The sequence below is a fragment of the Prionailurus viverrinus genome, chromosome A1, assembly GCF_022837055.1.
Source record: "Prionailurus viverrinus isolate Anna chromosome A1, UM_Priviv_1.0, whole genome shotgun sequence".
NCBI lineage: Eukaryota > Metazoa > Chordata > Mammalia > Carnivora > Felidae > Prionailurus > Prionailurus viverrinus.
In genome coordinates this window covers 120,448,202-120,463,585 of record NC_062561.1, presented here as the reverse complement: position 1 = coordinate 120,463,585, position 15,384 = coordinate 120,448,202, and the positions used below count along the sequence as shown (strand labels likewise).

At 40.2% G+C, this 15,384-nt stretch overlaps 1 protein-coding gene across 2 annotated transcripts in view; it reads right to left on the bottom strand.

The window, feature by feature from the left end:
• Positions 1-11,790, bottom strand: part of KCTD16 (potassium channel tetramerization domain containing 16) — a 255,352-nt gene extending 243,562 nt beyond the window's left edge. For both annotated transcript variants that reach the window (XM_047863403.1, XM_047863411.1), the window contains exon 1: positions 10,720-11,790. In XM_047863403.1, coding sequence (XP_047719359.1) covers positions 10,720-11,551 — 832 coding nt within the window. In that variant the 5' untranslated portion in view covers positions 11,552-11,790. The remainder of the gene's footprint in view (positions 1-10,719) is intronic.
• Between the last annotated feature and the right edge of the window lie 3,594 nt (positions 11,791-15,384).

Here is a 15,384-nt window from a genome sequence, read left to right as displayed (position 1 = left end):
AAGCCATCAGATCTTTTCAAACAAATATTTTACATTATTGAGCATTCAGTATGGGCCTTTATAATGTTGAAAGTATCACACATTATATCATTAGTCATTACTGCTCCATGCCACAGGGTTATCTTATCGAGAAAAGCCAAGCAAAACTGCTCATTTTCTAATGCATACTTTTCTTACACAAATCAAAATTGACAGTTTTCTATTTCATTGCAGCTTAGCAAGTTGTAAGGCTCCACACAGGTATCCCTCTATTTAAAGAAACAAAGATATTTCACCTCACTGGCTAGAAAGCAAATTAATGAGAACTGAATCCTATTTTCCATTTTCATTCCAGTGCAAATTTGCAAGCACAATGCCCACAGGAAAGTTTTTCCACCTGACATAACTAAATACTTATGCTGTAAGACAATGAGCCATGATTCCCAGTGTTTGTTGTGCTTTGTATCATAGGCCAGCTCTCCTTCTGATTAGGGGGTTTTCAGAACTGTAACGCTTCCCCCGGTCTCAAGTCTCCCCGTGGTTTTAATTGTATGCTTCTGCAACTCTAACATCTGTACACCCCTTGCTCTTATCCCAGTCCCTGAAAGTCTCTGCTGCTCCAGGATCCCCTTTACAGGAAAGTCACCATTACTAGACCCCACCTCCCCTTTTCTCTATTTCACTGCCCAGTACTGTTGACCTGGACAGTCTACAATATTGTCTAAAACACAATATGCAACAACCTCAAGGCATCTATTTTTTGTTTTAAGCTTATTTATTTATTTTTGAGAAAGAGAGCAGGGGAGAGGGAGGGAGAGAATCCCAAGCAGGTTCCATACTCTCAGCACAGAGCCCCATACGGGGCTCAATTCTACAAACCATGAGATCATGACCTGAGCCGAAATCCAGAGCCGGACGCTTAAATGACTGAGCCACCCTGGTGCCCCAAAACCCCAGTCATATTATGTGAGCCATCAAGTTGTGTATAATGGGTTGCCTTCTATTTTCATCAATGGAAGTAATTCATAGTCGTTTTATATTAAATACACTCAGAATAAAAGATCAGTATAAATTGGGGTGGGAAAATGGTATGAATTTTCTACTTTGGAATGTGACTGATGAATGAAAGTGGAAAGTATCAATTTCTTCCCATGAGCAGGTCACACGGTAACAGCCCTGCATTAATGCTCCGATTTCTTTTTAATGCCACACAGCTCAGCTACTCAGTGTGGAGCGAAATGTCTGGTTTTCTTTTTTTGGAGCAATTTGAATGATCCTATTGTCAGTGGAATGCTCAATAACCATTTTCTGTCACCATGAAGGAGAATATTCTCTAGGTTGAGATTCATAAAAGGTTATTCTAATTCTGCAGTGACTGAATATATAATTTAAGTCGTATTCTTAAATTTCATTTCTGCCTCATATCAGCCTAGGTTCTGAAAAGCCACAAGTTGAAAACAAGGTGGAGGGAAAGGCACTATTAATGACTCCCATGATGGAATAGCCAGGGGAAGAAAAGAGTTACTAGAATTTGAAGGCTTTTGGGGTGTTTCCTTTTATACATATTCAGATTCAAGTAAAATGCACAGTTTGAATCTCCTTTTTAAAAATATTTGTGGATGTGTCTGTTTGATTGTTTCAAAATGCATAGAATCAACATACTGGGCAAAGTGTCCAAGGGGAGTATCAGAAAGAATCAGGTGGTTTATTTAAAGAAAGCAACTGTGTCTCCTCCGTCCAGTATATACAGCCATCCTGGTAATTACTAACACTTTCACAGCACTGACCGGGTGCCAGGCACTGTCATAAGCGCTTTATATATAGCAACCCATTCGATTCTATGAGTCAGGAACTGTCTTCACCTCCATTTTACAGGTGAGGAAAATGAAGCACAGAAGTAAAATAATTTGCCAGGGATCCCAATAGCTAGGGGTTCAACCTTGAGCAGTCTGGACCTCAAAACTGAGGCCCTTAATTACCATGTTCTGCTGCCTAGGAAGGCAGGGAGGAGGAAATGGAATACCTTAGCGGTCAGAGAATTAAGAAGACAACCTGTTGGTCTCATAACATTCTTTGCATTCTGGTACAGTTCTCTTCCTACTGGAGCTACTTTCTCTATTTTGAAGCACTTTTTTGAATCTCAAGTCCCTCCTAGGTTGTTCCTTAAACCATGGCCACACCCCACCTTCAATTTGCTTCAATGTAGTTGGGTGAACCAACTAAAAGGAGACCACACGAGCCTTTGCTGCTGCTAAGTGTTTTTCTCAGTCCCTTTGAGCTAGCATCTCAGTGGGTGCAGGTGCTAAGAGCAAATCTTTTGGTAAGATTTCCAATTTGTATGTAAAGTGCTTATCTGAGTGCCCAAAGCACTTAATGGAAGTTTGGAAATGCTGTTATTATTATTTAAAGTATCATCACTCCATCGCTGTTCTTTAGTTGTTCTGTAAAGAGATAATGTAATGGTATATGCAAACAGTGGCATCTGGGACCATAATAGAACTCTGTAGGGGGCATCTATTTCTCATTCTTCTGAAAAATATTTGTGGAGGACCTACATTTAGCCCAGATACTGTGCCAGGTATTGTGACAAACATGACAGATACAATTCCTATCTTCATAAAGTTTACAGGTAATGTTAAAGACACCATTAAATAATCAATTATAATACAATATTATGTGTGCCACAGTAAAGGAGAATAAGGTCCTCGGGTCAAAGGTAAGGGACCCCCAATCCAGATACGATAGACTAGGAAAGACTTCCCAGAAAAGATAATCTTTAGATTGGGACCTGAAGATGTAGTTCATCAAAGCAGATGGAGGCAGAATTCCAGGCATAGAGAACATCACATACAAAACCAAGCAAGTATATAACAGCATTCAGGAACTTAAAGAAATCAAGTACAGCTGATATTAAAAATGCAAAGGGCAGGATGGCAACAGAAGATTCTGAGGAAGGAAACAGTGGTCATTTCATAAAGAGATGTGATTCCTGGTAAGGAGTTTGCATTTAACTTATAAGAGCAGTTGTAAGGCAATGAAGAACTTTAAGCAGGAATGACATGGTCAAACTCACATTTCAGAAATCTCACCATTTTTGCAGCAGGGAGAAGAGATCCAAAGGGGATTACACTGAATTTGAGGTAGGGAGGAAAATTTAAGTTTCTTTGTAGTAGTCTAGAAAAGCGTTGGGAGAGGTGATCAAGGGGACGTAGCCACTGGTTGACACATGAGCTGGACCCAGGCAAATTAGAAGCTCCTCCACCCTCCCCTGTCCTTGGAATGTGCTTTCTGCTGGCCTTCCCTGCTCCCAGAAGGTGCTCCAAGGACACAGGCTTGAGGTAGTGATATGGTGTTGAGACCATCTGGATGGTTTATGTCACTGAATCCCATTAAGGCCTCTTTATAAACTTTTAAGATTTGGCAGATGGATGCGGAAATCTATTCATTTTGGGGAGCCTGGGTGGCTCAGTCGAGTAAGCATCTGACTCTTGATTTCGGCTCAGGTCATGATATCACGATTCGTGAGATCTAGCCCCATATCAGGCTCCCCATGTCAGCCCCATGACAGTGTTTCATCTCACTCGGAAGCTCCCAGGTTTAAGAAGCAACAAAAAGCAGTGCTGGTGGTCTGGACCAGGGTAGCATCGGTGGTGATAGAAAGAAATGGATGGACTTGAGCGAGATGAAGAAGAACCAAAGGAACTTGCCATACGCTGGGAAGAAGGAAGAGTCAGGGATGCCACCCAGGCTTCATTCTCCCTTGGGAGAATGAGTAACTAATGATGCCAATTACTATGATAAGGAACACAAGAAGAGAACAGGTTTGGGGGAATACAAGTGATGAGTTCAAGTGGAGTTCAATACAGTTGAAAGAATCCAAGAATATAAAATGTGAATAGCCAGGAGAGGAACTTTCTCACCCAAAATGATTCCTCTTCCCAGTCTATGGGACCCACTGTACATCTCAGTAAGCTCATTGCACCCATGATATTAGCCCATTTTAATGATAAAAACAATAATGGAATATTAAATAGTTCTTAAATTACTAGAAAGAAAAATAAGGGTTTCTTTTACTGCCTTCTAAAGCAAATTAAAAATTAAAAATGGACTTGCCTTGGGTGAAATAAAGGAGATTAAGAGTATACTTATTATTATGAGCACTGAGTAATGTATTAAACTGTTGAATCATTACGTTGTAAACTTGAAACTAATGTAATACTGTATGTTAATTACACTTCAATAATTTAAAAAATGGACTTGTCATCATTTATTAAGATTTCTTGATGGAAATACTGAACTTGAATCTGATCTAGTCTCTAGAAACTAGAATCTAGAGTCCAGATCTAATGAATTCACAGAAAATGTAAGGTTCAGGAAAAAAAAATGTTTTAATGAAATCACAAAGATCATATAGATGTATAAGTAAAACCAGAATGCTGGATATTGAACATGGCAAGCAATTTGGTTTCTTCAAACAAACAGAAAGGAAGGGAAGGAGGGAGGGAAGAAGGAACTAGGAAGGAAGGAAGGAAGGAAGGGAGGGAGGAAGTGAGGAAGGGAGGAAGGGAGGAAGGGGAGATTAAAAGAGATTTAAGGGGTACATGGGTGGCTTAGTCATTTAAACTTCTGACTCTTAATTTTGGCTCAGGTCATGATCTCAGGTCATGAGATCAAGCCCCACATCAGTGGGGCTGGAGCCTGCTTAAGATTCTCTTTATCTCCCTCTCTCTCACTTTCTCACTCTCACGCTCTCATTCTCTCTCTCTCAAAAAAAAAAAAAAAAGATTTAATATATACATTTTGCTACTTTGTTGCATATGGTTTAAATACAGGGTTTTTTTAAAATTTTGAATGAAAAAAGAAGTAGCAAAGACAATAGACCTTATCTGAATCTTGACTCAAGAAGCCAACTTTAAAAAATATTGTAACAGAATTAAAGAAGTGTTAACATCAATTAGATATTAGATGATATTAAAGAATTACTAATTTTATCTGTGATAACAGTATTGTGTTATATTTTATTTTCATTTTATCTTAGAAACATACAGTATTGTATTTGTGGATGAATGAAATGATTGATGTCTGAAATTTGCTTCAAAATAACGCAGTGCAGACAGAAGGGAAAGTAGGTATGAATATCTATAATACAAGATTGCTCTTGTAATGTTAATTGTAATTATTGGAACTTGTTGTCTACATTTGGAGGCATCTGAAAATTTCTGCGTGAAGTTTTTTTAACTGACTTGCCAAGAAATACAGCATTTGAGGAAAGCCATAGCAAAGAACAAAGAACAAGAACAATAGTTATGATGCAGAAACTGAGCATTCATGTGTCCATTTCTGAAGAACTTTCTTCTGTATATTGGATGCATACTCTCTCCATTATTCATGTTGGAGGTGTTTCAAATGGCACACTCTCAGCTATTTCCATTTCTAATTTCTTTGATACAATGTTAACCTCATTAGGCTGTCAGGAACATATTTGGTCTTCTCTTTCCATTTACATATATATATAAATATTACAATATTTATAAATATATATAATAAATATTTATAAATATTTATCTATTTATAAATGTTACATATTTATATATAAATATATAAAATAAATATAATATTTATAAATATACATATAATATATACATATTTTTTAACATGTTGAGACACTACTTAAGGGCAGTCTCAGAGACCTCCCCATTCTGCCCACATAATGACACTTCTTTTGCTGCCAAATTCATTCAGTGATGCTACAGACCTAGGAAGAAGGTACCTGAATTTGCACAAGGGGCTGGGCTCAAGTGACATATCTTGTTTGGCATGAAAGTGAAAATAGTGTAAGAAAATATTTTACTAGCATGCTTATATCACTGTTATATTGAAACCAATGCTCAGAGCACAGCACCTTAAAGAGATTTTTAAAAATTACATCCATACACCTACCCTTTGCCATCACTATTACCATTCCATATCTGCCCACACATGGGTCAACTTTGACTTCATGATAAAGCCTTATATTTAAATTGTGCTATATTTTAAAGTTATACATTAAAAAGCCTAATGCCTTAAGAGCACTCTCTTCAAGATGCAAAGTCACCTGATCTACAACTATCAAAGGGTTTCTTGTGTACCAAAACCCCTGAGAAAAGTAACACCTTGCCCTAGAAGTATTCTAAATACATGGCAGAAGAGAATTTTTACTGACAATGGAGAGAAATAACTTGAAAGCAGGAATGACTAAAACAGGACCAAAAGAGAGTACCTAAGCTGGAGAAGACAGTGAAACAACACAGAAAGAGGAGAGGTAGGTGGTAGTAAAGACCAATCCTTCACAGTTTTGACTACATTGCTCTGTCACTTCGTTTTGAACGTGACAACATCATATCTCTCTGGGCAATAAAACAAAAGTTATCATTGGTATCTTTTGAGTAAACAGTAGAAAAAGAGCTAGAATAATTTCAGGATAGATGCATTGCTTGCTACCTGTTAAGAATAAACCCTCTTACTGAAGCTTTCCAAAGTCAATGTTGGGTAAATTACTCACGGTGGCCACAACCACATATTTCTTCCCAATACAAGGTCATACAGTTGAATTCTGAGTAATCACTTTCTGATTGACTTTTCTCCAATACCCCGTCTCAGTCAACAGCCCTGAAGTTCTATGTGCTGTGAAAATTTTACAAAAGGAAAGCTCATTTAAAGTGGAATCCAGATCCCAGAGTGGAAAGCTGTCACACCTAAACACTTGTCATCAATTGCAGACCCAACAGGAAGAGATGGATCTTGCAAGTCCATACTGTTTTACTATCCTGCAGAGGAAAGAAACGTTTTCTACTCTCCCTGGCAAAAGCCCCAGCCAATAAGAGATTGTCACAAATTAGCCAATGACAAGCCATTATACTGAGAACCCCTAGTTTACTCCAATGGGTTTTTTGTTTGTAACAGCCCTTCTCAGATGCCCACCCCCACCCCTCCCTTCTATAAAAGATAATTTTTCTCCTTTGTTCTTGAGTTTGCCTATGGTTTTGCCATAGCTTGCTTGTCCTGAATTGCAATTCTCTATTATTCCTGAATAAGCCCATTGTTGCTGGTAAAATAACTGCCAGCTTCATTTTTAAGATTAACAGTACATAAAGCCATCTAGAGAGTTTTGTGGAAACGACCCTTTAAATTTAAGGAAATAAAGAGATGAAAGATTAAAACACACTGACAAGCAGGAATTTGTTGAAAAGGTGATGAGTTGATGTCTCTACTATGATTCACAGACCTCACAGTGAATGTTTTTGAAGTAGCATCCTATGAATTAAACTCCCTACTTGTCATGTTATCACAGTTTTATTAGAGGCAAATTCCTTTGAATTTGAGTGTTTCAGGCATTTATCTGAAGGAACTCACTCATGAGTAGGATTTTAAAAATTGTTTATAGTTCTCTCCAACCGACAACAATCTTCTGACTCTTGGGCATTGGAAGATGGCCTAACTAAAAGGTTCATTTATTTTTCTGCACCTGTGATTTCATTCCTAAGTGGTGTGAAGAGCTCCTGAATCTCTGGTGCAAAATCAGGACTTTTCTTTTCCAAATTACTGAGCTCCCATGACATTTACAGGTGAGTCAAAAAGTCATTCTCTGTGTTATTGCCTTCTATGTAATGCTTGAAGAGAAAAGAGAGGTAATTATTCACCTAGTGGGGTGGGAGAGAAGGAAAGTTACCTTATCACTGTTTTAAAACAAAGGACATATCTATAATGCTTTGTGAGGGAATCCTAGCTAGACATTTCTTTTCTGTGCTCTTACATCAATCATACTTTCCTAGTTGGGGATAAATGAATCATAATCCATAGCATCTCACATATCATATTTTGGTGTGTAAGCAATGCAGACAAACACATTTCTTACCACCCTCTTCAACACATACAAACACCTATTGACTTTAATTGTTCACAGTTCTCCATTAACTAAACACTCAGTCTACCTGATTTTGACCATCAATTCTAGGTCTACATTAAGATTAAATAAGACAAGAATCTAACCTGTTAATAATTGACAGGGAGATTTTGGTCTTTCAATTTCCCCTTGGAAAACTTGTAAGAAAATAGGGCAAACAGGGAAAGAAAGGGATCTCCCCCATGACTGTCAGCCAACATATGTAATGTATTCATTTCTCACTGTTCACTTTTTATTGTGTTATGGAACCAGGAAGAATGACTTTGTATTATCCCTGGGTTATTAGAAGTGTCTGATTGTTTGGAGTTAATTCTTTGGATCTAAGGAGTTTGTGTATACAATACAATTTTTTTAAAACCTAGGAGCATGTTGAGTTTCTCTCAAAGAGCATCTTTTTTTGTTTGCTGTTTGGCTGATTGATTTTTTGGGGTTTTTTTAAGGATGTGGAGGTGCTCCTGGGGACACATGCTGTCCCTTTCAGTCTCTCAGGTGGTGAGTGCTCACACAGGGCACACCGGAGCTACGTGCTGGGCAGTGCTAGGCAGGGCTAAGCAGCACTAGGCAGGGCTGGGCAGGGCTAATGCTGGATGAAGAGCATCTTTGCATAGTCAACTTCCTGCTTTAGAGCACCTCCCATAGTTTCAGCCCATTAACCCAAGCACAACAGCTTGATGAATTAATGCTTATATAGGCACAGTTGGCAGCTTCTAATTAAATAATTATGGTTAAGCGTCTGCACAGAAGCTGTTATGCACCCTAGAAAGCCAGCTGTCAGTTTTATTGGTCCTAAGACAGAGGAAGAGTTAATACTTGGCTCTGGATGTTACATACAAAGGGAAGTATATCATATATGATATATACGCTGTGCAATATGAAGTTGCATTGTGCTTGTGCTAGCCTGTCCATTAGTGATGAAGAGCAAACTGCTCCTCAGCAACCTCTCAGAAACCCAACAAAGAAGGAAGCAATTATATGATCAGCAGAGCAGAACCTGTTCAGAGCAATTTACAGAGGACATAGTGTTAGACGGATGAGTCTTTGATGAACACACAAATGTCACTGAGCTAGCAGGCAAATACATTTCTGGGTTTCATTTAGATGAGCAAGTGATAGAAATCTAATGTGGTCTTTTTTGAGATGGTTATGGTGGGTGTGTTTTCATTTACTTGCCTAAAGCTTCTTAAGATGCTGTTTTCAAATATTAGAAATTGGAGAACAAAGTAAATGTCACAAACCTAGATTTGAACTCTTTCTAAGATGCATTTTTCCAAAAAGTTAGGAAGAGATATTTGTTCTATAGAATTACAGATAATGTCAGAGTCCTTTATAGAAGGCTAAAAAGCTAGAGTCTTATCTCACCACCCGTGGGGTGGTATCTGGTGACTAAGCTCCATCATAGAGGAAGATATAGATTATAGATAAAGGCCATTGATAGGTTTGTTGGACCAAATAATGCTTGTTATTACCCATCAATATGTTTTTGAACTGATAGCTGATTCCATTTTTCTCCACAGGCTGTCCTTTCCACACAATCCGTGTGTCCTCACTTCTAAAAATCAAATGTGCCATAACCCAGCACAGAACAACTCAGCTTGCCACTAGCCTCTTTAACCAGGGTTCCCAGAACCATCTCCACATGAATAAACACAACTGTAGGCAAAAATCAGTCCAGGACATTCAGTCATACTTTTATGTTTAAAAAATAAATAGACATTTTAATCCCCCGAATTTATGGATTTACCTTAAAATGAGAGGAAACTGAATTTTAAAGTGGAAACATTTCTTATGAAATTCTCTTCACCCAACCCCCAGGCCTTGTTAAAAATCAACTGTTAAATCAAGCACTAAACTTTACAGACTGATTTACTGTTCCCCCTCCAGAGATCAAGGCTTAAAGTTTATTTAGAACAATGCCATTTCATAAAACAAAGCAATGTGTACCTTATGTCATCATTTAAGCAAATGGACTGACCTCTAAGTGCTTATTTAAAATGCTTCAGAACAACTGCTTCCATTCCTTTTACCCCCTCCCATTTCCTTTGATGTCAGTAATTCTATCACCTCAGCTGTCTGGAGATACTTGCTTGTGATTGACAATTCTCAAAGATCTAGTTCCTTTTAGATGGATCTTAGACAAAGTTCAGTACAATGAAGTCTGCAGTGCAACTCAAGTCTCAGTACAAAATGCTAAAGAATCAGATAGATTTGTAAAGCCTATCGAAGCAAGTTTCAGACTTGGTGGGGCAGATAGGGGGTCTTTTTATCAGTCTATACTGCCATCTATCTAAGCAAGACCACATCATTTGGTATTAAATCCATTTGTGTTTTCAAAGCCCCTAAAGGAAAGCAAGTCTCCAGCAACTGGCTTTACAGATCCCAAAGTTCCGATAAAAGAATGGACAGCACCACCACATTCACTCTGAGTCTGCCAGTCTCCTGTGGACCAACAGCCAAGTTCTAACCATCATCTTATCCTCACAACTCGATATCTGGCAAACAGACATACATGTCTACTTTCATTCCCCATATCACCTAAACCAGTATCATTTGCATCTTGTGATTTCTGAGGCCTATGAATATTCTGTGATGTCATTGATAAAACAGATGAGAGTTGCTTAGATAGACATGAGACCCGAATTATAGCCTCTAGTATTCTAGCTATACCTCAGGAGTTTAAAAACAAAAACAGACAAACAAAACCCAGAGTATTCCTTAGACACTGACTGAACGTTCAAACAACAAACATCTGTAGAGAGAATTGATACAGATGAAAAATAGAAAGAACCCTTTGTACTTACGGTAGAAGACGTATTCAGTGTAGCTTGACCAGATCTTGTCATCTGTATATTGGTTGACAAAAGATGCTGTCACTGAGGAGTTACAGGCCACCATGTGGAATCCACACTCTGACAACATATCAAAAGCCCTTTCCAGATGCTTGAATTTGAGATAAAATCTGGAGGTGTATCTTTCTGGGGCTCGGTCAGGGTCTCTGCTCTCATTCAAAGTTTCTCCAAAGACTTCTTTTGCCAAAGAAATCCTTCCACAAACCAAAATCCGAGGAACTCTACGAAACTTGGCATCTGCCTGCCCCTCTCTGCCCATGGTGCAGGACCCCCTGTAGCCCACAGTAATGAAGCCCCACTTGCGGTCTGCAGGGAGCACTGAGGAAGGAGGGCAGATTCTCGTGTCGCTTCCTTGGGAGGCATCTTCAAAGTCACTATGGCAGAATTCGTCTGGGCTTTGCTTGATCTCATCAGGGGTCAGGAGTTTGACCAAGTCTGGGAGCTGGAAATACTCAGCTTCCCTTTTCAGTCTTCCCCTTTCTGGAAAGTGATCAGGCAGGACCACCTGCCTGTCCCTGAGATAGTCCAGAATATAACGGAACAAGAATCCGTCTCTGTCAATGAAAAACCTTCCTTTGGAGTCCTTGGCTAGATCATTAGCCGTGTCTCTCTTTGGGGAAAACATTTTCCACAGGAAGGAATGAGGGATGCTTATTAATGTGGAATGGCGGGTGAAATAAACTTGACCGCCAACATTCAGCTCCACGACCTCAGGGAAGGAGTTGGGAACTGCAGCCCCTTGTTCTCGAGGATAATAACGACTACAGTTTCCACTCAAAGCCATTGTCCCTGTCTTCTTTTGCTTCTCCTATTTTGATTTGAAGGCGCAATCCAATGGAGTCACAGCCTTATCCTTTGCATCAACTTGTCAAAGAGGGAGAAGGATGCTAACTTCTTAAAAATGACCTTCTCTCTTACCCCAGTTTTTTCCCCAAGCAAGCAAAATTTAGAAGAGTCCACAGGTGAAGTGATGCTGCAAAAGTAGTTTAAACCCTGGCTGGTGGTGAGCTATTACTTCATAGAATATAATCAACTCATCTCCATCCGATCTGCCCCAAGCTCAGATGTGGAGCATCTGCCCCAAGCTCAGTAGGCAAGGCAGGCCAAGTCCCCAGTTACTCAGAGGTCCGTCTGAAGGAAAAGAGAGAAAATTATTTCCTCAAACCCAGCATGAGTCAGAAAAAGAGACACCGCTGGAGAGAGGAGAGGGAGGGAGAGGGAGGGAGGGAATAAGGGAGGGAGGAAGGGAGGGAGGGAGGGAGAGATTATTTGACATAAGCAGCCCTGGAACTACTGATTTCAGCCATTCAACTAAATCATGGCTTCTCACAAGCTATTTTGTGTCTACATGTTTATTCATATGCCTCTGTCCCCAGCAATCATCATTAAAAATATTTCTATTTGTATTTCTGCCTTAAAAAGGGATACAAGATTTTCAACTTCTAAAAGGGGATTTTTCCTCCCTGCTGATCAGGAAAAGCAAGAAGTCTCAGAACTTACCTTAGTGCTGAAAACCCAGCTCCTGTGAAGAAATACCCATTTGCAAAGCAGTCAGAATCCACAGCCACCATCTGGAGCTTGTCAAATCCCGAAGAGGTAAAGGATAGAGGTATCAATGAAAAGTGCAGGAGAGATGTGCTCTTAGAAAATAATATTTTTATATATATATAAATATTTATATAAATGTATATCTGTATGTATGTATATAGGTATGTATTCACTCCCAATCCCAAGTTGAAACAAGTCACAAAAAAAGTTAAAGCGTGATGAGAGGTGGTTGGGTTGAAGAAGCGAGGCAGAGAAAAATATCCAGACAAAGCTTCTCCAGTTGGGGGGGGGGGGGGGGGGGGAAGGTGGGGGAGAACCTTTAGAAAGAATCCTTAAAACAAAAGAAGTGTTGCAAAAGGTACTGGGACTTAGAAGCCTTTCAGAAAGCCCGGAAACAGAAAGACAGATATGCCTTGCTGGGGTCCCAGGTAGCCACCCCACCTGCCGGGCAAGGGCAAACGGACTCCCATGTTCGCAGGCAGGTGGGAGGCGCTGGGAACCGCCGCGAGCCGCTCCGCGCCCGGCCGCCGCAGCGCGGAGGGGCCGCGGGGGGCTCAAGCTCGGGCTTCTCCGGCTGGCGGCGGAGCTGGGTGGTTCCACAGTTCCCAGTGCAGTTCGGATGCTGTTGTTTCAGCAGTGCAGGCAAGATACCATCCAGGGAAATGACTATTACATCATCTTAAAGGAATAGGGCTTGGAGAAAGCGGAGGAAGCTCCGAGTCACGTCGTCCTCGGTGACAGGTCGCCAGGACTGCACGGGGACGCTGCGCACTGGCCACAGCACGCGACTCCCGAGCTCCAGGCTTGGGGCGGGGACGCGGGGACGCGGCGCCGCCGCGCAACCACTTCCCTGAGCGTCCTGTCCGCGAGTCTGGAGTTTGCAAGGGCCTTGGCTTTTCCTTTTCTTCCCGCCTTTACACCTCCACCGCCACCACCATTCCCCAGAAATAAGCCCCCCAACCCAGCGGTGACATAAACACAAGTGATTATGCATTTGGAAATCCACAAACAAATCTTTGCACATGCACTGAATTTTTGCTGAAGGACAAATTTCCCCTCTAAAAGCTTTTTTTTTTTTAAAGAAAAAAAGCACACCAAATGAACCCCAATAATCAACGTACAAAGTGGCTTTTCTTTAAAATCAAAGGGGATTAAACCATGTCCTCATTCAGATGCCCTCTTTTTTTCCCTCTTCTCCATCCCTCTCCCCCCCACACACCTGCCCAGCATGAATAAATAAATACAATCTCTCTGGAATTATCCATGCTCTTTCCAAAGCATGCATGAGGCACTGATACCCTCAGAAAGCCCACAGTTTACATCAGTAAGTCATTATCTTCGCTTACCTGATAGAAATTGTTACCTGCAACCTTTTTCTGGGGCTGTTTCTTTACTGAGCATCTCTTCGGACGTCCCCAGCCCCCTCCCAACTCATCCCAAGAGGACTTCAGGGGAAGACACTCCCGGCTAAGAGACATTTTACTCAGGTCCCAGAGGGCTTCCTTAAGTGCATCATTATAGTTTCAGGAAGGCATTTCCAGGGCAACCTAATCCACTAACAAAGTGCTTCCAGTCGATCCCGCCAGTCAATAATGGCCCAGCCAACAGCTTACAGTAAGTCGGCCATTTCTCCTTTAAAATGCCAGTGTCTTAGGACTTACACTTCTAATCAGAATATAGCATTTCATCTATGAATAATATATGTGAGGCAAACTCCATCCCAAATAATTGCTACTTTAAAAAAATGAAAACCAAAAATGGAGACAAAAGTATGAATTAGATACATTTTAAGGGATCATGTGTTATTGCCAACTCTTGCCCTGAGAAGTAGCTTAAAGATAGACTTAACAGCAGGATAAATTAATTTCTAGTTTAACAATCTGTTCTTTCAATAAGTATCAGGTTACTGAACACATTCAGAGTGTTAGCTAACACTCCAACACCTGATTATATTTGACTTTTTTCCTTTAACTAATGTATTAACCTGTTCTGGCCTCAATCATTGGGATTTTAATGCTGGACCAATCAAGGAAATGTTTATTATTTGGTGCAATTGTATCGCCATCTAGTGTCTATAAACTATCAGTGCAGATCTGTAATTGACCACTTAACCTGAGCCAAAAGTTAGATTTTTTTCTTTATTTTAAAGTTTTTGTATTGGTTTAAGTATTATTAGACACACACTATTCACCATGATGACAGAATAAAAAGTTAGCTTCCAACAGAACAAGGAAAGAAATGAGTCTGAGTCTATGCTCACTAAGTACTGGGTTTGTCCTAGTTAAAAATAAGCAAATGCTTCATTTTATTTCTAACAGAATAGGCAATACGCCATGACAACAACTTTGGAGATTGAGTATTAAAATATTTTGGGGACAGTTGGGCAGGAAGTGGGGAACAGGAATGAGAAAAACCATAGCCTTTTAAAGCTCAAAGGAACTTGAGGGGTGTCTGGGTGGCTCAGTCGGTTGGGCATCCAGCTTCGGCTCAGGTCGTGATCTCATGGTTTGTGGGTTTGAGCCCCGCGTTGGGCTCTGTACTGACAGCTCGGAGCCTGGAGCCTGCTTCCAATTCTGTGCCTCCTCCTCTCTCTGCCCCTCCTGTGCTCATGCTCTCTCTGTCTCTCCATAATAAATAAACATTAGAAAAAATTAAAGCTCAAAAGAACTTGAGAAATAGGAATTACTATCTCAGAGATACGGAATCTGAGGACCAGAGAGGGAAAGAACTTCCACAAAGTCACACAGCTGTGGAGTAGGGGGCGGGGAGGAAGGGTTAGACCACTGCCAATTCAGTATGACCAGTGTCCTTTTTTTAAGTGCACGTATTCTAGAATAGGGATAGAGTGGAAGCAAATAAAGGAAATAAGAATTTCAAGGCTACACATTTGGGAAAAAAAATGGCAGGTCATTTTAAAGAGTTTTCAATATTCAGTTAAATTGCAAGTCCAAAAGATCTTACCATTTAAATAAGAGGATTCTGAATTTAAAAATTGAGGAGTTTTGTTCGTTGGTCTGGGTTTCAAAGGTTAGGCTATTTTTGAGACAAGTAGTTCTTAACCTCTTTTGG